Source organism: Cynocephalus volans, chromosome 11 (genome assembly GCF_027409185.1).
Source record: "Cynocephalus volans isolate mCynVol1 chromosome 11, mCynVol1.pri, whole genome shotgun sequence".
Lineage (NCBI taxonomy): Eukaryota > Metazoa > Chordata > Mammalia > Dermoptera > Cynocephalidae > Cynocephalus > Cynocephalus volans.
This window is the reverse complement of record NC_084470.1, coordinates 49,165,316-49,190,329: the sequence shown is the minus strand read 5'-3', so window position 1 is coordinate 49,190,329 and position 25,014 is coordinate 49,165,316. Positions and strand designations below refer to the sequence as shown.

The following is a 25,014-nucleotide window of genomic DNA, read 5'->3' as shown; positions in this document are numbered from 1 at the left end:
GCTCTAGTGAATATTGTGAAATGCCAAAAAAGAAGAGGTGAATCACATGTGTGCTTTTCTTAGAAAGTGATTTTGAGTTTCACCAAAATCTGTTGCCTAAAGTTTTACACTGCACAGATGAACCTCATGTTACATGTGATGTCGTTGGGAAAAAAGCAAGCCACATAGATCTAAGGGACAAGGAATGTCTCAGTGTGGGCTCCCCCCAAAGCAGACCCTGAGATGGGTTTGAGAGCAAGTTGTTTATTTGGGAGTTGGTCCCACAAAACACCCATAGGGAAGAGGTGTACTGAGACACAGAGGGACAGTAACCAATAAAGCCAGTTACCTCCCTGGGCACCTGGAACAATCTTGCTGGGGAACCCTGAGAAACTGTGCAGAACACAAGCCTCAAAGTGATCCCATCTGCAGGGTGAGGGGTTATCTATGTGCTGACTCCAGGCAGTCATTGGTTGAGGCTGTGACAGTGGCAGGGGGTGTGGAGGTGGGCATCTACTCCCAGAACCTCTAGCCTGCTGTGGGCAGAGCAGGCAAAGAGATGCAGGTACTGGTAGCTGGGCCCCATCACATAAGGATAAAAGGGGTGTAGACAGCACTGACAATTCCTGCTATAGGGTCCTGTGCCAGCTTTCTGACTGAGAGAATGGCCCAGTGGATGAGGCCTGGCACTGGCAGGAGACCAGACCAGTTAATCCTATTATCTCTGAGGAAGAGGGGCCCAAGGCAATGGAGAAACCCCACCCCACCCTTGTGATCCACATCCTGTTCACTTTTCTTCTTGAGCAACTGTCACAAGGATACATCCCCGGTGCCATAGTCTCAATTTCTACTGATGGTTGTAGTCCACTCAGGCCTGCCAAATGTGGGTGCAGGTGACCAAATACACCCCTCACCCAGGGTTGTCCATCAGTGGGATGCACCAGGGGAGCTGTACCAGTTGTTTACGGCTGGCAACTGTTCTTAAAGGTAGGTATGCCCATGCTGCGCAGATTGTTTACTATTTTTAATAGTGCCCCATCCTAAACCAGTGTACCTTAAGGGTAAGACACACAAGATACTTCCCTTAGTGAATCTGAGAGGTATGTATTTCTGAGCTTCCTCAGTACAATTCACTTTGGGGAGACTGACTAGAAACCAATTGAAGAAGATATAGACAAAAGCAAGCACAGATTTCTGAGCCCATCTCTGCAGGGCATGCACTCTGTGAGAGATTGCTCTTAGTTTCTCAACCCAGGAAGGCAGCTGCAGATATCTCCAAGGCACAATAGCGTCCTCATCATTTTGTCCCAGAATGTTGCTATGTGTTTACTCCTCAGCCTCTGTTCACCTCAATGGACTGAGAGCTGTGACAGTCAAATCTACTGCTGCATTTGAGAGATGTTCCAAAGTCCCCTGGATTCATTACAGCATTTCCATTCTAAGAGCCAGACTGGGGGCCTCTCCTCTGTGACACAGGCAACTCCTCCTTATAGAAAATTAGTGATCTATGCCATACAAAACCAGTTCTCAAAACCACAACATTTCTATGTCTCCAAAGAATAAAGCTGCCAACATCAGCCTTTAGTGGTAAGATGCCAGGGTAAATGCCCTCCTCAAATTCTGTACACAATGTAGTATGAAGGCTGAGGCCACATCCCAGGAAGCAGACAATACAAACTGTCTCCACTATGGAGAAAGAGAATATACCAATTTTTATGAACATGTATGAGGGTACTTCAAAAAGCTTGTGGAAAAATAGAATTAAATGATAATATACATCTTTCCAGGAACTTTTTGGAGGATCCTTGTATCATTAGATCAAAGTTTAGAGACTCATGAACTTTCAAAGCTAAAAGGGACCTCAGAACTGAATACAGACCAACCTCACCCCCATTTTACAGAGAACACTGAAGACTAAACAAGGTACGTGGCTTGTTATCTTATTCGGTAACTGGGGGCAGTACCAGAATGCAAACCCACTGTGTATCAGTCAGGGTCCAGACAGGAAGACAGAAGCCAATGCCAAGTAGTTCACTAGAAGGGATTAAAAGGGGGAACTACGTAGAGGGTAAGAAGAGCCAAAAAAGCAAGCAAGGGGAGATGAAAACCAGAGACTAGAAGCAATTATCAACCCTAGAGCTGAAGGAACAGAGAGAGGAGAAGGTATGACTGGAGCTGGGACTGTCAAGAGGGAGCTGGGACCATGGAGGGCAAGTAGCTACTGCCAGAGATGCTGCTTGAAGAGGGTGGGATCAGGGAGAACCACCCTGACTTTTCCCTCTTCTCTCCCTCCCACCTCACACCAGTGCTCCCACCGGCTGAACTTAACCGGAAGCCTGCTGGCAAGGGCGCCTGGGAAACGTAGTTTCCTGGAGTCAGCCCCCTGTGGGCCAAGCAGGGGACCGGTGGGGGAGGAATTGGTGCACCATGTTTTCAGTCTGTGACTCATCTTTTAATAAGTTGAGGACACATATTCTTCTCCAGCTTACTACAGTCACTCTCATGTGGTAGAACTCCAGACAGGGGAAGCCTGAGGTACGCCAAGGGACTACAGTGGGGGGGTCAGTTCTCATGGAATGTTCCGGTGTAAATTTTGAAATTTGATTCCTACAGGGATGGGAAACTGTTTTTGTCTTGCTGTCTCATGTTAGTGACTGCCTATTACTCTGGGTTCTGGAAGATTTCGTTGAAATGTCAAATTATTTAAAATCCAAATATCAGTTTTCACTGCTATGAAAATCATTAAGCTTTCCTGATTTAGACGGCTGTAGCTATTGTGGCAAATATTTAGGGATTTATTTTACTAACCAAGAACACCAAAAAAGGTGTGACTTCCATTTTTTGTTGGTTAAAAAAAAAAATCACTAAGAAATATAAAAAATGAATATTGAACCCAAAAGGTACAATTCTAAATATACTAAAGAAATCAAATCAAATCTTATTTTATATTTTAATATACTCTAGAATGATGGAAAGTGTTACTGCTGCCCAACTCTTAGTCTTGTCCTGTGGTTATCCTACAGCTGGTCCCACATAAACACAGGCAGCCTCCTGTGGTTCCCAGCCTCAGCCCCGAACCACCTGCTCTAACCCATTTGATGTTCCTCATTCTGACTTGCTCAGAATCCACCCATTTCACACCTTATGACACGCTTCCCTTCATTCAAAGCCACATCTGGGACTGGCCTGCTCTTCAGGTGTGCCCGTCCTGCCCTACCTCACCACCACTCAGCTCCTCCTCCAGCTGTCCTGCCTTTGGTTTCCCTGGATACACATCCCAGTGGTCTGGCCTGGCTGCAGTGAATCCCTGGGCCGATACCCTTATATGGCTTGCCCCAGATCTCCACCCAGCATCTATCTGGACATTCATCCACTTTCAAATATATAGTATGCTTAAAAAAAAAACAAAAAAACAAACAAACAAAAAAAACGAAATAGCAACCTTCTAAATAGTCAACATTAATTAATTTGTTTTTGTTTTAAATTCATAACTTTAAGTAGCTTTAATATTCATATTGTTTATATCCTCAAATACCACATAAACCAATAATATTACTACATTAAACAGAATATGCTATCTGTATGCACAGATGTTTTAACTTCCTCTTACTGTGGGTTATTACGGCACATAGTTTGAGATGTGCTTCACATCTCACTGTGCTTTATAAATCCCTTCTAATCATGCAAAACAGACCCACACGGTTAAGAACTCTAGATAGAGATTATGAGGCACCTCTATAAGGCACCTCAATTAAAATTTACAGCGAGTCAGGAAAATGATTCCTGGGACTGAATTTCTGGTTTGAAAACTCGCTTGTATGAAGCCAGAAATACCTTCACCTACCTCATATATACCCATCTGAGCCAGTTCTATGCTCATAAAGTGAGTGAAAGAGAAAAGCATTTACTAAGGGTGATCTGAGCCAAAATAGTGCTTTCCCTAGCAACATTCAGATAATTAAGGTAAATATGTGTTACTTCAAAATATATATACGTATGGGTATATATATGTATATAAAAACAACATATATATAAATATGTAGTCATCCTGCAGATTTTGTCCCCGGCTCTGGCTCATTTAATAACTCATGCAGAGGTAGAATCAGCATTTCTTCAAAGGCCATCCTCTTTCTAACAAGGCAAATGTAGCAAGCCAGAGGGCCCCTCCCTGTCCCTCCAGGCAGCTCAGGCTCCCTCTTCCTGCCCCATCTGTTTAACTGTGAAAAGAACTGCTGGTTCCCAGTTCACAGAGGAATTCAAATCCTCATCAGCCTTTGCTTTAGGAGTAGTTTCCGGAATCACTAAATCTTAGGACATCTGGAACAAATCAGGTTCACTCACTGTAACAACTAGATTAAGGACAAAGAATGCTTTGGGGGGGTAGAGGAATTCCCAAGATCTGTGGGCTGCTCAGAGGTCTGATGTCATAAGACAGGGACAGAGTGCAATGATGTGCGACTCGACCCAGCAAGGGCACACTGCCACCCTATGCCACACACATGCTGCTTGTTAAACTCGGCCACCACACACTCAAAATGCAAGATGCTGATCTGCATTTCACTGAAGCTGGCAGGCCAGATAACTCAAGAAAACCCATGCCAGAAGGGCCATTGTGGTCCCTCAACAAATAACTGTTGTGGCCATAATTTTCCCCGCCTCTTGCTCAAGAACCAAATGGGGGACATAAATGGTCACAGGCAATAAAATATATTGAAATTACAAGCCTCCCTGGATTTTGAATATTTTTTCCTGTGAGGCAAGGTAGCCATAGGGCAGAGAGGAAAGCAGCTCTTCCAACCTGCGTACTGTGGTTCTCGGGGAGTCCCTGAAGGTGAAAACAAGAACACAGAAACCAGACACAGCACTTCGCACGGCCTCACGAATGTGCCCGTTTGTCCACAGTGTGGCCGCCCACATTCACCACAACCCCAACTTCCTCTGCACCAGTTTTCTTGTGTTTATCAAAGCTCTGATGAATGGCTACCTGTGCCTTTAGCAAACGAAGGACAAGGAATAACTGTTTACTTCATGAGCAGGTTTGGACACCACACTGTCAGGGAAGCACTTTCTCCAGTGGCTTCTAAGTTTGATGAATGAATGAATGAATGAATGAATGAATGAATGAATGAGAGAAAGAAAGAGAGAGAGAGAGGAAGGAAGGAAGGAAGGGAGGAAGGAAGGACAGACAACAGCCTTATACTTAAGTCCCAGTTGGGGATATTACAATAAAAATATTTTGTCTGCTCTGGTAAGCAGAGGAAAACGTTTGCTTCTCTCATATGTATCTTTGCCCTCATTCAGGGAAAAGTTCTAGTACAGAGGTTTTAATCTGTTTTTGTGCCGCTGATACCCTTGGCAGTCTACTGAAGCAAATGGACCCCTTCTCAAAATAATATTTTTAAATGCATAAAATGGAAAATAGAATTTGGAAAAAATGAATTGTACAAAAATACAGTGATAATTATATTTTTTAAATGTGTGGTTTAGCAACATGTGTTCTTTTCAAATAACATATTAAACAATAAAATCTGGCAGTAGATCTAATAACTACCATAACTTTGAAGTAGGGATGAATGTAAATGATATTTTGAAATATCTGCAATAACTCTAACTTGGTTTCTATTTGTGACAGTCTCAGGTCCTGCTAATATTACTGTGGTTTGTTGCCTACATTCATAATTGAATAAAATGTTAAATTTCAGTTTGAAGTTAGTAAAAACGAAATACAATTGTTTTCTTATCCAAGTTCACAGACCTCATGAATTCTATGCACAGATCACCAAGGGGATATGAACCCCAGGTGAAGGCCCCCATTCTATGGGGAGGTGAGTGGAAGGGGCTGGTGTAACAATGGGCAGGAGATGCAGGAAGAGTTGTAGGGCAGGGAGGAAGGAGGAGCTGGTATGCTCAACCCCGGACAGCAGGAGGAGAGGTGAGAACAGCAGTCTGCAAGTGGGTGATGAGACATTCGTAACTGCGGCTAATGCCATTCTTCTCAATTGTACAGTCCCAGCACTGACAATGAGCCACCTTTAAAACTGACAAACTGGGAAGGGTGGTTGGGGAGGAGCAGTTTATATGAGAATTTTCTCCTTCTTGGCTTAGGAGGACAAATTGTGTGTGTTCTTCAACACCAGGAAAAAAAACTATAAATTTGTCTTTTTTTTTCCCGAAGAAACACATCGAGGGACTGAAACGATGGTACTTCCCGCTAGTTCAAATCTCATTGTCATGGAAGACTTTCTCAAACAAGAGCTCAGCATTGCTGATGAGGAAGGCTGATGATTCCAACTGAATACCAGCTGTTCCCTTACACGGTGAGGGCTGTAACTGCTTGTGGCTCCCCACTGGCAAGGACGTTTTGCAGGAAAGCCATCTCTCACAAGGGGGCCCCTTTCTCCCTTTATCACTTAGGTCTGTATAGTCCTCTTTAAAAACAAAGTCCCACCTATAATTAACACTAACTTACTGTATGTTATCATATGACTAGAAGAGAGGAGATCAAATGTCCCCAACACACAGAAATTATGTTTTGTAATGATGAATATGCTAATTATCCTGACTTGATCATCACACATTGTACACTGATACTCAACTCTGTACCCCACAAAGTTGTATACTCAAGTATGTTTCAATAAAAAAAAATTTAATAAATACAAACTATAAATAAATAAATAAATAGTCCCAGGGAAGATTCATTCAGAAGCAATCCCTAAAGACACATCTCAGGACAGACTCCCTTCCTTGGAAGCAGAGTTGGGAGAGCGCCCTGAAGAGCAGGGCAGCCAGGGAAGCAGGCTGGGGCACAGGCTGACCAAGACTGTGGTCCTGGGTAAAAGTCTAGCCTTGGCCTGATCCACGGGGTGCTCTGGAACATAAACTGTGCCATGGAGTCAATCAACGCTTGAGATAAGGGGCCAAATTTGCACCCCAAATCAGTCTGCCATTGGCTGAGGGTTGCCCCCAGGTGGGTGCAACCTCCCAGGCAAGGCCTGAGGAGGGGCAGCTGTGAGCAGCCAGCAGCCCGCACAGCAGCTGGGAACGGTGCACCTATACTGCGAGGGTTCTGGGCGTAGCACCAACAGCATCCACCCAATTCGTCATTTTTGGATCAAGATCACCTGGAATGGAGTCAGGGGTACAGGCTCATAAAATCTAGTTCTCTCCATGGTAGCTTCCCTTCCCTCTCCCTGCAATTGCAATGAATTGCGATCATGTTATCCCCAAGTCCCACCTTTGGCTCTGAGGGGAGGGGCTAGTGACCACTGGGGACAAAGCAGAAGGATCAACCCTCCTCAGTGACAGCTGTGTTGGCTTTTCATCTGGGGACAGCCAGCAGGGCAGCCTCCTGGTTCCCCTGAGGTCCTATCAGGTGGCTCAGAGCAAACTTGGGAGAGATGCTAATGAGAGGGCGTGTTCAAAACAACAAGAAAAGTATGTGTGGGGAAGATCAGCTCCAGAAAACAAACAACTGTGCAGCTTTGGAATGTGGCTTTTCTCACAGTAACTGAGTCTGCTTCTGGATGGGTGAGTCTAGTATCAGTGGCAAGAGACCAATACACACAGCCACACAGAATAAACTGCAAAAATCCTAGCAAAGAAACAGCACATGGCTCCTGTCTGCTGGCGATTTTAGAGAAGGAAGGTCTAATGGTTACCTTCTCTCGATAGGGCCTTTTCTTAGGCTGAATGTCTGGTCAGAAGGAAAATAGCCATATCATTACAACCTTGCTGGAAAGATACTTACATAGTAAACCTCCAATAGTTGGCTGTATTTAGAAGCCAAGGAAAATACTACCAAATAAAATTTTATTAGGCAAGGCACCCCGGTGCGGGAGACCCAGACTTCCTGGGTGGGTGTGTTGGGAGGGAGGCCTACTACCAGCATGTTGCGAGACCCTTCTGTGGTTGCTGTGGTTACTGCCTCAGTCCTGCTTTCAGTGCCCTCTAAGGATCCCCATCCTCTCACCAGCCAGAAAGATGTTGAAGCTGGAAAATCTGGGTCTGTGTCTGCTCAGCAGGGAGAGGGCTATCCCTGAAATATGGTCTTTGTTGGGATTGATCTCTGCTGCTCATGCATGGTGGGCCCTGTGCCTTGGGTGGCGGCCCCTCTGTCCCCAACCTCACACTCAGGAAACCACAAATCAGATCCTCCCTGCAAGAGGAAGGAATTTCCAAAAGTCATTTCCACCTAGAGATAGGCTAGGTTCCCCAAGCAGCAAGGGCTATTTAAAGACACAGACTGCAGGTCAAATTGCTAGAACATTGGATCGACTCAGGAGCCTCCCTTCACCAGGTGTTTTTCCTGTCTTTGCTGTTGAACTTTCTTTTTGACCTTAGATAAGTGACTTAAATCCCTACCAGCTTCCTATTCTGCACCAGAAATGCTCCAGCTCTAAGTATATACATAAAAACCACCAACCTTGAAGAACTTGTGCACCGGGCTTGTTTCTCCCCAGCCTGGGGTACTCTGTTAGACAACTGAGAGGGCATTGTGGCGTTATGGTGGTGAGCATCCCTGGGCTGGGCTGCAGCCAGGGCTCCTAATACACAGAGTTCCAGCTGCGGGGCTGGGCTCAGCCCACATACGCCCAGGATGGTGTAGGGCTCAGAGGTCTTATTCTCTCTGCCCAGGATGAGCTGTGGACACGCCTCTCATCTGGCTTTGCTACTGTTCTCAGGAAAATGGGAAGCAAAGCTCCCAGCCCTATTCTTGTCTCCTGGGTTTGCTCTAAAGCCAAATACCCTTCTGCATGTGTGCAATACGTTGTTAGGCTTGGTAGAGAGGGGGAAAGAAATAAGATGCAGATAAATGCAATAGGAAATAAAGGTACCATGGTAATGGAGAATGTTGGGTATTTGGCAAAACATGAAATGAAAGCATTCCAGAAAGTTAGTGGGAAGAAGCCTCCATGTCAAAGGTGATATAACACTCCTGCTGGAAACTCCAGAATAAATTCATCACCTGAGAGTGTCTGAGAAAGCGGGTGCAGGAGACATTGTCTCTGTCCCTGTCATCCCCCCTCAGACTATACACCCAATGCTCTTGCTGACTTCCAGCTACTGGTATCTGCAACTTTGTATCTTGAAGGCCTTTTTCCAGAACTAGACAAGGCTGCTGTCTGTCACAACTGGAAGTTCCAGGGAATTAACTGTCCCCCACCCTCCCAACCTGAGAGTAGCCCTCAAACAATGAATCTCAGGAGTAGGTGTGCAAACATTCCAGCCACTTCACCTCTCAGAGGGATGCGTTTCCCTGCAGGATGAAGCTCTGGTCATCCGCTGTGGTAGTTGGGTGTGAGGCCTGATTGACAGCCTCTCTGTATTCACACCCTCTGCCATGTAACCTCACAGCTCCCGACATTGGGGAGCAGCATCAATTTCCTCACCCCTTAAATCTGGCTGATCCTGTGGCTTTGCTTTGGCCAACAGGACATAGTAAAAATGACAATAAAGCAGTTCTGAAACTAGGCCTCGGGAGGCCTTGTGCACTACAGTGCTCTTTTTTGGACCCCTGCCACACTATAAGAATAATCCTGGGCTAGCCTGCTAGAAGATGAGAGACCACATGGAGGGGACCACGTGAGGAACCTCAGCTAACAACAAACCAACCACCAGAAACAGAGGCACCTCGCCAACCTGAAGCTGGCTGCAGACACATGAGGGGCCTGGCTGACACCAGAAGACCAAACAGCTGAGTCCAGCCTAACCAGCTGACCCACAGAACCAGTAGCTAAATAAATGGTCTTTGTTTTTAGGCATGAAGATTTGGGTGATTTGTTACACAGCAATAAGAAACTGATACATTGCCGTTGCAGGGCAGCCTTATTGCAGGCTCCCCTGTATACTTCCTTACTCCTTACCTTTGTCTCCTGCACTTCCCACATAAGTTATTTGCATTCAAATCCTTGTCTCAGGGACAGGAAGCATCTAGAAGAACTCAAATTCAGATGATGTGGAGTTCTTCATTCCTTGTGCATGCAGGGAACTCCTCCATATTCCCACTGTTATAATGATCATAGTGAATTATAACTACTTATTTTCATGTTTTTTCCTTGAGAGCAGTGGGATGCAGTAGTGTGTTCCTATTTACTTCCACCAGGCCTGGTACATGCATAACAAGTGCTCCATCAGTATTTGTCAAATAAAGGAATATACTAGCACCATGTCACCCTGTGTCAGGTGAGCAGAAGCTGGGCCTCTGGAAGAGCATTTCACCCTTCAGTACCTCTACCAGTGTGTGAAATGTCCTTATGCTTGCCTTACACTGCTGATCACCTTCCCTGGGGCCTAGGTCCGATTTTCGGCCTGGTAACTCCCACAAAAGGCCCACCCATATGTCCAGTCATCTTTGATATGTTCCTGAAATGTGTGGAGAGACATCTGCTTTCTCCTCTTAGGAAATCCACATCAGAGCAAGGGCCAACACTTGTTCTGGAAGAGTGAGTATGAGCAGTCCTTCAACCTCCATTCAAAAAGGTCCATCCACTGCAGCGTTCTGCCTTTCTTTCAAGAATATACCATTGAGAAAACTGTTCCTGTACCCAGAGATTCCAGAAACAGCAACCACAAAAGCCAGCTGCTCCCAGTCAACAAACTTCTTTTGCATTATTTTTTTCAGAGCTCGTGCAGATGGTGAGAGAAAAAAATAAATCACACGGCTAATGTTCTGGCAAGAGAAAAGTTTTCTAGGTTTCTAATCAGCTCCCATTCACCTTCCCTCACACACACACACACGCACAATAATAATAATAATAATAATAATAATAATAATAATAATAATAATAATAGTGATGATGTTACATTTGAAGAAACAGCTGACATACCAGCTACACGCTCATGGTCAAATCCAAGGCTCTCCAAGGAGAGAAAATCTAACCTACACAGATAAAGAATTGCTCACTTAACACGGGGACTGCCACTGACCCAGCAGGACCAACGCTTGCATCTCCAGGGGAAAAGCTATTGAACAGGGCCTCCGGGTCAGAAAGCACATGGGGAGGATGAGTGAGGATGGATGGAGCCATTTTCGACAGTGGATTTTGACCCATCTGCTTCCTTTCTGAATTGGGGCTTTCACACAGAAGAGGACTTTTCCCTAAAGGTCCCCAGCCTTGGTACTTCTGGTCTAGAGCCAGCTGATATCTGAACCCAGCAGCAACTGAAGCCAGTGAACAGGAAGAGAGCAAGATGTCGAATCAGACATCTCCAGCATTAATTTCCCCCCACATGAGCCCTTGAGCAAATAACCTGGCCTCCCTGAGTCTCTGTATCCTCCTCACTAAAGAGTATAATGTTTACTTCTCAGTGTTGCTGAGTGGATTAAATAAAATAACAGTGCTAGCTCTCATCTACTGAGTGCTTACTACATGCCAAGAACTTTTAAAAGTCCTTGAATATGTATTAATTCATTAAATATTCAAAATAACTTTATACAGTGCTGCTATTATTTCCCCCATTTTACAGAGGAGGAAACAGAGGCACAGAGATGTTCAGCGACTTGCCCGAGATGATGCAGCTGCTAAGACACTACAGTGCTTTTTTGTATACTGAGTACTCTGTAGGGTACCGAGTACATGGCAGATACTCAATAAAAAGGCTCTCTTCCCATTCACAAAACAAGACACCCTTCACTTCTACCTTGAGCTGTGCAGTTGATGATTCTGACCACTTTCCCACTTTTGAGAGGGGGACAATTTGTTTCAAACTCTGAATAGCCCTCTGGGCAAGGTGATCCCCCTTTAGAAGGCTTGTCTTTCATGGACGGAGCCACCCTCTCCAGCCAGCCAGCAGTTTGGGGAAAATGCACTTCACCTCAGCCCCCAATGCCTGTGATAACAACATTACCAAGGCCACAACTGTAAGACGATTGTACGTGACCACTAGATGGTTCTTCTAACTTCACAATATCCAATGGTTTTTTTCACCTCCCCTACAAGTTTTTTCTTTTATCAGAGTTGGCTAGCCAGAAGGCACTGAAATGTTCCACTGATCTCCAATGGGATGCATAAAAAAAAATTTTTTTTTTTTAGCTCAAATGCATTAGTCTATTTTTTTTCCTTTACCTTAATCATGTGATGCTTTCTTAGGTACTGTCAGTATTCAGATGGACAAAACATAGTTGCATCATTTTATGAATGGAATTTTCAGTCCTATATAATATAAACTATCTAAACAGCTTCATCCCTATTCCTGGACATTTTGGAAATGGCATGTTTTGGAACTGGAACTAGGCTCAAGCCCATTAAATATTGTGGACTTCTAATGGAAGAGTTGATTGTTTTAAGAGAGGACGGGCCTGAAAGAATTCATGCTCTCTGGAGAGAAAAATAAAAACATCCATGAGTCCTGGTCACAGACAGCATTTCCAGGCTTGATCCCTGACCACTCTGGGTGACCAATCACTCCCAGATGTCTTTCCCTCTGTCTTCTCATGACAACGGCTCCTCAGTCTGGTGGGTAATTAGCTGCCTCCAGCCATGACACCTTGTACCAACTGTCTACACAGTCATCAGAGGAATCTTTCTCTGTCACGCTTCTGCCTCAACTTTTCATACAGTGGGCTGCAGCTCACTCACATGAGAACTCGGTTCTGAAGACAGCTCAAAAGGCAAAAAATTGTATCCAAATTGCCCTTGAGGAGCCCTTGGGGAGGCAGCATGCTGAAGATCACTACAACCACCCTGCCAAGGGTGTTCCTGCACTGAGACAGACGGTGGCTGCCCCACAGACCCATGTCAGGCAAGTAGGAGCCGAGAGGGATGGTGAGAGGAGCAGACACAAAACTCAAGCTGGAATATGCTTTCACGGAGTGGAAGAGGGGACCGAGTGCCCCTCGCCACCTCAACGTTGTCCTCTCCCCACCTTCCCTCCCCACTCACCTTGAGCGAGCCCAGCTGCGTTCTTGTTAGGTTAAATGCACGCGTGCTACGACTCTGTCGTACTCCTACACACTTCAAGATGATGTCCGAACTCACAGCTGTGGCACAGTCAGTTTCTCTCTCTTTCCCCCGCCTCCTCCCTCACTGTGTTCTCCTGACCACCCCCTTCACTCCAGACACTTGCAGGTCTTCACCAGAGTCCTTTTCTCCACACCTCTGCTCATGCTTTCCCTCTGCCCAGAGTGCCTGAGTCCTCCTCATTCCCCTTAAAACTGCCTCTTGGGAGCTGCTCCACAGCCTGCCATAACCCAGCCACTTCTCTTCTAGCTCCCACCAGGTGGTGAGATGGTCACCAGTCCCCCTCTCCCACCAAACCTGTGCACACCAGAAAAGCTGGGCCCACTGACCAATCACTTCTGCAGCCTGGTGCCTGGCACTTGTCTGGCTCCAACAATGAAGGCAAGTGCATCCCATCCCAGGCAATAAAGAGTTAAGAGAGTTAAATGATAACCAAAGCAGTTCACCTCTGGTTCAAGCCACTAAGCCTTTGTCAAATTCAGAGTCTGGTTTCCACTAGCAGCTTACTGACCATGCCTTCCCTAGCTTCAAGCCTGGCTCTGGGAGCAAACACTCGAAGGTCTGGGGAAATCTAGTGTGACTGAAATCATAGGTTTGGCTTCACATCTCTGCTTATCTAATTATCAATGAACACTTCTCTGATGGCTCCTGCAGAAAAGCTATGGGTCCAAGAGCATAATACAGATTTACTTGATGAAGGACCCAGCCAAAGGCTATTTTGAGAGACCAGGGAAATATCTCATCCCAAGGAGAGGCTCAGAGCTTTGGTCCAAGGACAGTCTTCCGAGATTCAGAAAACCTCACCCATTCTCCAGGTCTCACGTTTGAATTCTAGAATGATGGAATTATAAGAAAGGCTGAAATAGCCCTGATAACTATGAGGGTACTTTAAAAAGATCATGGAAAGATTCGTATTATCTTCTAATTCTATTTTTCCATGAACTTTCTGAAGTAACTTTGTATAAGTCATCAGGATAAGAGACAGAGCTACCCTGCTCTTTACATGGTGTAGCAGATGGCATTACTGGTCCCAGCTCTTCACCTCTCCTCATATTGATGCCTCTTTCTGTGTGACTTCGTAGTACTGCTCACTGAAGGGCAGGGAATATTTTCCTGTCCCTTGACTTTGGGTTTGGCCACATGACTTGCTGTGGCCAACAGAATAAGGCTGAAGTAACAGTGCACTAGATGTGAGCCTAGGCCTTAAGAGTCCTTGCCCTCTCCCACCTCTGCCATGCCATAAGGAGAATATGCACAAGCACCGGCTCTAGGAGGACGGTGAAAGACACATGGAGTAGAACTGAACTAGGTCACTTGAACCTAGCCACGATTAGCCTATCCTCTGCTGAACCTGGCCAGATGCACGAGCAAATTAGTCAAGATCCAGTTGAATCCACCCTGGAGCGGCCGACCCTTAGCTGACCTGCTGATCCATAAGAACCCTGGACCAGCCAACCCTCAGCTGACCTGCAGATTCTGCTGTTTTACATCACTGAGTTTTGGGGCAATTTGCTATGCAGCATTTCTTGTGGTAATAGCAGCAAATACACAGGGGGTCTGGCCCTTGGCCACCACACTAGTTGTTCCAGCATTATCAATTACAGGGCCCACAAAGCAGACTGATTCTGCCCAGCCACAAGGAGTTTTACTGACCATGAGCTTTGAATTTTACATCTTCATATATGAAAAGCATGATTCAATAGAGATGGATATGACCATCTACTAATCAGGATTTTCCTAACTTAACATACAACCTTGGATCAAGTGAACATTTTCCTACCACATGAAGTTTTCTAAGATCCAAAATAAATGTCCAACATTTTTACAGTCTGCCTCAAGATAAAAACAAATCCATATATTTTTGTTTCTGTTACTTTTTCCCTAAAATACTTTTTGGAAGACCTATTTAAAATTTAAATTAATGAGCTGATAGTTTATGACTCTTCTTTAGAATTGGTTGCTCTAATAATCCCAGGAGGCCCTTCTTACTGATGTTAAACAATTCCAGTATCCACTCCATGAGTTATAAGTAATTTTCTAAACTTGGCAAAACATGTGCTACTTTAATCTATTACTCTTATCCCAAGTAAAAGTAATGATAACTAATATTTACATGCTTTGGAGGAGTGAGTGTGTGTGTTATATCAGCTTCCCTCAATAAACTCACACCAAAGAAAAGGAATCTTAGTATGACTTTCCTTTGATAAAAGATTATTTATCATCGTAAATAAAAGGTCTTGGTGCAGTCACCTGCTCATGTTGGAATATTTGTTTCATTCCACCCAAACTTAACTCTTACAGTTACAAGTTAGGGACACACTATGGCATTTTTTAAAATAACTGTCAAAACTGATGACTGTTTGTGAGAAATGGTAATATATCTTGTGTAAGGGTTTTTGGCCCCAAGGCTAAAACAATCTTTCAGAAGGAATTGTTTCAAAAGGAAACCATTCTCTGAAACATGGCACATGATGCAGGACCAGCACCTTCATCCTAAAAGAAGCCTAACACAGAAGACTGGCAAAGAGGAAACAGAAAGCCTCTGTACGGTTCACCTTTAGCCTTGGGGGATTTAGGTACCGTGGGAGGAAACCCTGAAATAATAAAGAGACTGTCTGTGCACTTGGATCAGGACACCCTGCCCCTTTCCTTCACCCCATCCTGCCACAGAAACATTACTTGTTGTTAAAGCAGATGCCATTGTTAAGTGTGGGGAAAAAACAAAAAGGTTGAATCATATGAAATCTTCCCAAAAAGTCAAATATTGGCAATTTCATATGGTTCAACATAATGCAATGAGTAAACATAAAATACACCCTCCATTCACACACTCACAGAAATTAGAAATATAAGCTAAACTGTGAGATATGTGGAATTGCAAACAAACCAAACTATCCTCCCAAAATAACAGTTGTTAAAATTATTGTATAACATACATTTTTTTTAACCACAAAATATCCTTGTAACCCAGCAACTCTGTGTATCGTCTTCAGTGGATACACATTCAGGTGTTGGGCTTGGAGTCAAGAAAAACAAGCTTCTCAGAACAGTGTTGTGGAAGGAACACTGACATACCTGGACAGCAAGAGTTTACCCCGAAGCTGCAGGTCAGCGGCACAATCCTCGGAGCGGCAATTTCTTTCAAAAACAGTCTGGGAGAGAGACATGATGGAAAGGTTGGAACAGGATTTAATGGCAAATGAGTAAATAACACCTAATCTCTTCTTGCAAGTCAGCAGGCCCTCCTCCCTGAGAGTTTCAAGCCCTCCACCCAACGTCGAAGCAGCCAGCACCCCGGCATGGTGAGGGGTCCTGCTCCAGGTTCCCAGGAAGCCCACATCAACAGTAGTCCTGATTTTATGAGTGCATTCCTTATTGCATTCATTTCTCAGTCTACTGGAGTGCTTCTTCAAGTGCTTTTTGCAGAAAGGAACACGGTAGGTGTCCTTTCAGTCTTTGACTGAAAGTATCTTTTAGGTGCTCTCAGATGTAAATGAACAATAAATCCAGTTGGGTAAAGAATTCTTATGGTGCAGTAATTCCCCCAATTTGCTCTCTTGAGGAAGCAGAAAATCTACGTTTGTGATAGGTTCTGCCTGAGCAATGGGACTGTATTGAATTTTTAGTCCCAAAAGGGAAAAGTTGGAGGCAATTAGGCCATTAGGCTGAGGACACGCAACAGGGCAGAAGGGATTTTTTCCAGCTGTTTGGAGAGGCAAGCAGTAGTTAACAGGGACACCGGGTCTTTTCTTTAACCCAGGCTGGGTGACTTCAGCAGTCAAAGCCCCACCCAATGCTGGGGCCTAACGCCCGGTGCACCAGAACCGACATATTTCCAGACAGCTTGGGCCTCTACGGGGAGTTTGGCCAGGGAATGAGGAGCAGCATTTTGGGAGGGGTCAGAGTTTTATTCCCTCCATGGCACCTGGAGGGCTTGTTAGTCTTCCCCTCAGTCTGGTCTCAACCGCTCTGATGTTTCTGATCTACAGACGGCAGCCTCCCCAAGTTCCAGACTGACAGAGGCTCTTCACTATTGTTACACCGTTTTGATCATTTCAGTGGGTTTTGGGGAGAAGAGCCTGCTGCCATTTTTTAGTTGTAATTTATTTACTATTAAACTTTCTTCATTGTCACTGCTCATGTTTGTGAGTTTTTCCCTCCCACAAAATGTAGTTCCAGGTGATTTGTTCCCCTCCCGCAGAATAAGTCCAGGCGGCTTCTCAGAGAACCAGTGTGGACTCCAGCAAACTTGTTGGCCAATGGACAGTCTAGACTCACCCAGACAGAGTAATTTTGTCTATGGAAATTCATATTCCTGTGCCACATTTCCAAAATAATGAAGTGTCCCAGGCCAACATTCCCTTCTTTAATTATGGGGGAAAAATCATGGAAGTCTTGGGCAAAAAGAGGAAATTCCCATGTTCTTTTGGACACTAGTGGGGGCAAGAGAGAGCCAAATTTCCAGGAGATTTCAATGTAAGACATGTGTGCTCTATTTGCCAACTCAACCAAAAAGAAAACAGGAAGAAGTGGGTGTAAGGAGTGCACGGATGTCTCCGGCAAGATAAAAGGGAGGCTTTATGAGCTTTACGAAAAGCACCAATGGTGGCCTCATCACTAAGCCAATGAAACTTAGACTTGGAGGTCCCTCACTGACATGGCCCCTACTGAAGCATGCACCCACCTTTATATTCATAATTTTATATTTTTTTCTTCAAGACCCCTCCCCACAATTGTATAAGCTAGGCCCCACAAGACCCAGAGCTGCCCTGGGTTCTATCTCCTCCTCACATGCACCTTTCTCATTTCATGGGCAAGAGGGACAGTCTGACTTCTAGGCTTTAGAGATGGGATGGAGGGTGGAGGTGAGGGTGGGAAGCAAGTGAGAACTGAAGAACAGGATGTGCCCTAAATCCACCCTGCAACATACAGGCTGCAAGATCCAGCCCCTGTCCTCCTCATCTCTGTCACTCTGGCTCTCTCATGCCAGACATCCCTTAGACTGGCCTTACGCCTTCCCATATCGGGGCCTCTCCCTAGGCTGATCTCCTCGTCCCTACCCTTGGTTCACCTAGTTACACATCCTCTCATCCTTCAACAAATGAATCAAAACCACATCCCTGAGTCCCTCGACAAGTTCAGTCCCCTGTTGTAAACTCTTATAGTTACATATACCTTTTCCTTCTACAGCTCACCTCAATTATAACTAATCAACTTTATCATTACAAGTTTAATGTTTATCTCTCCTGCTGAAATTATGCTGCATGAGGATGGGGACTGTATTGGTCTTGTTCACCTCTGTGCCTACCCTCAGGGCTTGGCATGTAGTTGCTGCTCAACCAATACTGAGAGACCACATGGTACTCTGAGAGATGGGGTGACCACTCAGATGGGGAGCCCAGTGGAAGTGACACTATGTGACTCCTGAGGCTAGCTCAGAAAAAGCAACAGAACTTCCTCATAGTTGTCCTGGGACATTCTTGAAGCTTAGCTGCTCTGTGGTGAAGAAACACACGCTTTCTAAGGAGAGGTTCATGTGGAAAGAACCTGACAGCCACATCAACTCGCAGGACATGTCAGTCAGCTATCTTGGAGGTGGAACCCTCAGTAGGGTCCTGCAAACCCATTGAGCTACCGCAGCTGACAGTACATGGAACGAGACGAGCTCCCTCAACCAAGCCCCTGCCAAATTGCACGTTCACAAACAAATTCACAAACAGTTTTCCCATTTTCTTGCTGTTATTGATTTCTATTTTCATTCCATTGTGGTTGGAAAAAATACATGGTATGACTTTGATCTTAAATTTGTTAAGATTTGTTTTGTGACCTAATGTGACCTCTCTTGGAGTATGTTCTGTGTGCATTTGAAAAAAATGTGCATTCTTCTGCTAATGGAAAGTTCTGTATATGTGTTAGGTCCATTTCGTCTACAGGATTGTTCAAGTGTGCTGTTTATTGATTTTCTGTCTAGATGTTCTATCTACTGAAAGCGGGATACTGAAATATCCTACTATTATTGTATTGCTGTCAATTTCTTCTTTTATATCTGTCAATATTTGTTTTATATACTTAGGTGTTCTGATGTTGAGTGCATATATAAATTATTATATGTTCCTGTTGAATTTAACCTTTTATCATTATGTAATGACTTTCTTTGTCTCTACAGACCGTTTTTGACTTCAAGTCTACTTTGTCTGATGTATTACCCTGCTTCCTTTTGATTGGCATGTGCACGAAATATCTTTTTCCATCCCTCTGTGTGTCCTTGGATCTGAAGTGAACTTCCTATAGACAGCATACAGTTTGATCTTGTACATTTTTAACCCATTCAGCCACTTTTTACCTTTTTATTGGGTGAGGAGTTTAGTGCATTTACATTTAAAGTAGGTATTAACAGGAAAGGATTTACTATTGCCATTTTGTTAACTGCTTTCTATTTGTCTTGCAGTCTTTTGTCCCTCTTTTTCTCCCTTGCTGTGTTCTTTTGTGTTTTGCGGTTTGTTTGTTTTATCAGTAGGTTTGGATTCCTACCTCTTTTTCTTTTGTGTAACTTCTATATGTGTTTTCCTGCGGTTACCAAGGGGATTACATAAAATATCTTATAGTTATAACAGTCATAAACTGATCATAACTCAACTTTACTTGCATAAAAGAACTCTCCAGTCTTACCTCTCCTATTATATGCTATGATGTCCCAATTTACATGTATTTACATTTTGTATCCATTAACATAAATTAGCTATAATTATTTAAATACTTTTGTCTTTTAACTTTTATCATAAAGAGATTTATCCACCACCTTTATAAAAATGCGCTATTTTATTTTTGTCTATATATTTACCTTTATCAGCCAGTTTCCTACTTTAATATGCTCTCTTCCTGCTATTTAGCATCCTTTCATTTCAACTTGAACTCCCTTTCAGCACTTTAAATATATCATCCCACTCCCTTCTAACCTGCAAGGTTTTTGCTGAAAAATCCATTTCACTAATCATTAGGGAACTGCAAATCAAAATTGCGGTGAGATATCACCTTACTCCAATTAGAATGGTTACTATCAAAAGGCAAGAGATAACAAGTGTTGGAGAGGATGTGGAGAAAAGAGAATCCTTGTATGTTAGTGGGGATGCAAATTAGTACAGCCAGTACTGAAAACAGTATTGAGGTTCCTCAAAAAAAACTAAAAATAGAACCACTATATGATCCAGCAATCCCTCTTCTGGGTATATACCCAAAGGAAATGAAATCAGTACCTCAAAGAGATATCTGTATTTCCATGTTCACTGCAACATTATTCACGACAGCCAAGATAGGGAAACAACCTAAATGTCAGTGAGTGAATGGATAAAGAAATTGTGGCAAATATATACAATGAAATATTATTCAGCCTTAAAAAAGGAGATTCTCTCATTTTAAACATCATAGATGAAACTGGAGGACGTAATGCTAAGTAAAATAAGCTAGACACAGAAAGAAAATACTAAATGTTCTCACTTATATGAGGAATCAAAAAACATTAAATACATAGGAACAGAGTAGAAGCCTGGTGGTTATAGTGGGGGTGGAGAGATGGCAGGAAGAAACGAGGAGATGTACAAAGGTGCAAAGTTGCAGTTATGTAGGATGAATAACTCCAGAGCTCTAATATACAGCATAATGACAGTACTATACTAATACTACAGTATATAATAATATTGTATTATATGCTGAAAACTTGCCAAGAGAGTAGATTTCAAGTGCTCTTAATCACCAAAAGAAAAAAAAAGAAGTAACTATGTGATGAAATGGACAGGTCAATTTGCTTGACTATAGTAATCATTTCACTATGTATATGTATATCAAAACGTCATGTTATATAACTTAAATATATACAATTTTAAAAACCAACAAAATCAAATTCACAAAATGTGAAGGACTGTTGTTATTTTGAGTCACTAAATTTTGGGGTGATTTGTTATGCAGTAATAGATTATCAGACTACTCCACCAACCTAGTAGCCTTCTCTAACTTGAACAATGCTACAAGTGAACGTGGGCTGCACACTCCAAGCCCTGGCAACTTAGGCAAGACCCTCTGTTGGGTGGGAATGCAGTTGTTTTATAAGTTAAAAAAAAAAAAAAAAAAAAAAAGGCAAGACACCAGGGAATCACTGGAGAGGCTGAGGTTGAAACTCAAGAGATCCTGCACTCTGGCCCTGGATGAGTCTCTCCAGGCAAATGACCAATTTGTTTCCTAAGGAACTGAAAAGCATCTCTCTGGAGCAGGAGGGTGAGCAGACTGAAGCCTCAGAACACTAGATGACAACAAACAGTTTCCAGGAGCAAGTAAAAACTACTTCTCCTTTGTACAGTGTACAAAGAGTCTGGGTTCTCCATGAAGCCAATGGGCCAAACTCCTGATTTTCCTCTCAGGGAACAATCCCAACAGCTCCAACTTGGGCCTCTAAAAAACTCTGCCTGCTTTTACCCATATCATAATTCCTCCAGGCAAACATAAGCTTGGCAGCCTGAATCAGAGAAATCCAAGCCTAGCTTGGAAGCAGTCTCTCCCACCTCCCTCCAGCCTCCACCTACTGGTTGGCAAAAGCCTCATCTATTTATTTTCCTGGAAGAAGCCGTTCCAGTAAATGCAAACACATCTAAGAAGCCATCAACTCTTACTCCTTGCTGGTTAAAGGTGGTTAAAACCTTTCTCTTGGGAGACAACTGTTTTTTGCCTCAGGCTTCAGAGAGCTGAGGACTGGACACCCAGTAGCCTCGCGGACTGGATTTCCCTGCTGGCTCCTTCCTCACCCTGGTCTTCACCTCAGGTTTCCCTGGAGAATACAACTTTCTTTTGAAAATCCTTTCTCCAGCTTCTCACTAAATCCTTACTCTACTCTTTTTAGAGACAGGCTGCCAAACTTTTTCTGAAAAGGGTCAGATAGTAAATACTGCAGGCTTGTAAGCTATACAGTCTCTGTGACAACCACTCAGCTCTGCTCTTAGCAGAGCAGAGTGAAAACAGCCATAGACAATATATAAAGCAATGGCAGATGTGTTCCAATAAAACTTTATTGACAAAAATAGGTGGTGGCCAGATTTGGCCCAAAGGCTGTACTAGTTTGCTGAATCCTATTCTAGAATATTTGGCTATTGGCTTCTTCATTCATTTCAGGCCAGGGAAAAAAATATAATGAATCCACGGCAAGTTGCATTTCCCTCTGAGCCAGAGCACAAAGGCTGGGACAGCTGTGCTTTTCTCACAATGCCATGGCCACCATGACCAGGGCAGCCTTGGGGACATGTGACTGAAGGCTGACAGCTCAGTGGCTGCTCCTTTCAGAGAGGAAGACACCTAAGTGCTCGGGTTTTGGGGGCCCCACTTCTGTTACCCAAATTTGCACTAGAAAACCTTCCCTTCTGATTTAACAGGAAGTAGGATTCTTAGTTTATTCCAGCTGTCATGTTCAGAGGAGGGTCAGTTTCTTGGACTTGGTAATATTTGCTTTTTAAAAAAATGCAATTATTGACATGAAACGGACACTGTTTATAGGGTTGCTGTGGCAACCAAGTCCCATGCTGAGGCCTAAGAAGTAAGACAATTGGATTAAGGGGAAATAAATGTTTTACAAATCCTACCCCAAGGGGACCAAACAAGAAGGCTATTTTAAAGCCAAAATGAGTAATACATTTCCTGATGAGCAATATAACTTCACAGAGAGTCTCTGCCCCTACGGCGTGACATTCTGCCTGGATTACAGAAGTGACATTCCTGAACTGGTGTTCCTCCCATAGTCCTGCATAAGTTCCCAGAGGCCCCAGCCATGTAAGTCAATCCTCCAATCCACAGCACCACCATAGTATCCAAAAACTTTTTGTATAAATGCTGTAACCTGCCTGAAAGAGGTTTCCCTCTCCCAATTGTTTCAACAGGATTTTTTTCCAGAATCCAAAACTGTCCTTCATGTGGCACATTATAATAGCATAGAGTGGTCCCAGGTATTTCAGGTCCACTAAGCCTGGTGCCCAAATGAAGAAAGGAAAAGGCTCGTTGCTTGGTATTTAAAGTCAGTTCATATATCAGTTGGTTAGAGTGCAGTGAGATAACACCAAGATCAAGGGTTCAGAGCCCCATACTGTCCCCCTCCCGCCCACCACCCAAAATCAGGTCATACACTGTTGCTTTCTAAAGAATATCATGTCCTCAAGAATAAATGAGAGGGCTGAGCCCGTGGCGCACTCGGTAGCGTGCTGCGCTAGCAGCGCGGCGACGCTCCCGCCGCGGGTTCGGATCCTATATAAGAATGACCAGTGCACTCCCTGGCTGAGCGCCGGTCACGAAAAAAAAAACAGTCACAAAAAAAAAAAAAAAAAGAATAAATGAGAGACAAACACTTTGTAAAATCAAAGCTGAGAAACTCCTTCTATCTCAGGGTCTGTAAAACTTGTCCTTTCAGACTCTGAACTCATGGGAGGAAAAACAGCCCTGTTGGTCTCCCTCTAAACACAAACATGGCATCAATTTTGCTTCATGTTCCTATGGAAAAACTAAAAGTGATAAGTTCTTCTGTCTTGGGCATCATTTAATTTAATCCGTGGCTCTGCGGTTTGTAGAATTGTCCCCTCTGCCCAAAGGCAGCATTTAGGTGACCCACATGTTTGGTGAGGCCCTAGCCCCTCTAGGACTCCCACCCAGTGTCCTTCCCAGATCCATCTTGGACAGGGTGGCCTTTTATGGGCCATATTTCACGTCCCTCTACAACCACCCAACTTTTAGTATCGGCCGTAAATTCTTTTCTAGGGACCTTCTGCCTCCCAGGGTTGGAAATTCTCCTCCTTGATTTTCACCTGGAGTCTTTTGTATTCTATATTTCTTTTTTTGTTGTTTTAAGTTGCTGTTAATGAGCCATAAAAAGAGGCAGAAAACAGAGCCAACAAGTTTAAAGGGGCTGTTGCTGTCAGAGAGAAGGAAAAGGTATGCTAGCTAGCTGCATTTCCAAAAGCTGCTAAGCCAGATGTGGGCAGGCAACTGGGAATGAGAAAGATGGCCCTAAACTGGAGAAGACCCCGTGAGACTTCTCCCACCTGACTGCAGGAGCATCCCCTAAACGAAGCCCAGGCATAACAGCAAATAGCAAGTGCCTGACATTTGATTTCCTAATCACCTTAGAAGATAAGGAAAGAGGGGGCCCATGTTTCTTCCCCAGCCAGAGTGCCCACTGGACCTGTTCCCTCACTCATGTACGTATCCTCAGCTCCCACAAGCTTTTGGGCAAGGTTTTCAACAAGACAGGATGATACAGAAAAAAAACAATGGGCTTGGAGATTTGGGGGAAAACCATTGTTTTCTTCTGAACAGAGTTTTGGAAGACTAGAACACATCTTTCCATAAATCACAAATATAAAACATAACTCTAAAGAAGAAATTTTGCACATTCAACAGATCACTTCAGGATACAGCCCAGCTTTTGTTCGGTAGGAGTCCCCTGTCCTTTGCCCTTGGGGTTAACCTTGGAGAGGAAGCCTGAGACATAGAGATGTGGCCAGACTTCTCCTCTGGTCACTGAGGAAGTTGAACAACTTATTTTTCTCACAAATACTTAAAACTAGATGGTTTCCATATGTGTTCCACCATGATGTCCTTTTTGAAGAGTATTTGCCCAGAAGCTGATGCCTAGAAGAGTAGGGTTGATTTGGTTGCAACAAGGATGGAGGGGGGGAAACTTTTCCTCTAACATCCCTTTCTCCCCCTCAGCTGGGCCAAACCATGCCCCTAAATTCAGGCATGCAATGTGGAATCCCTCAGGTCAGCTGGTTGTGGAACCCTGTCTGGTTCTGATGTCTGCAGTTACTCTTCTCCCTCCTGTCTTTCACCCTCCCACCCCCTCAGCCTTCTGTTCTTTCTGCAGAGATGTATGTATATGATAATGAAAATAAACCTCAGAGCTGTAAATAACGTCATTTAAAGCCAGCTGGGCACCTTAGGTAGGAAAGTATTATCTAATGTCCAGGCTGTGCAAACAGTGGGTTTTCACAAGCATGGAACTATATTCCCCCACACACAGGCACTGGGGGGACTGGGGTGGGAGAACAGA

General features: G+C 44.0%; 1 protein-coding gene across 1 annotated transcript in view; it reads right to left on the bottom strand.

The window, feature by feature from the left end:
• Window positions 1-25,014, bottom strand: part of ITGA9 (integrin subunit alpha 9) — a 325,611-nt gene that overhangs the window by 123,160 nt on the left and 177,437 nt on the right. The window contains exon 17 of the mRNA XM_063113934.1: window positions 16,014-16,090. Coding sequence (XP_062970004.1) covers window positions 16,014-16,090 — 77 coding nt within the window. The remainder of the gene's footprint in view (window positions 1-16,013; window positions 16,091-25,014) is intronic.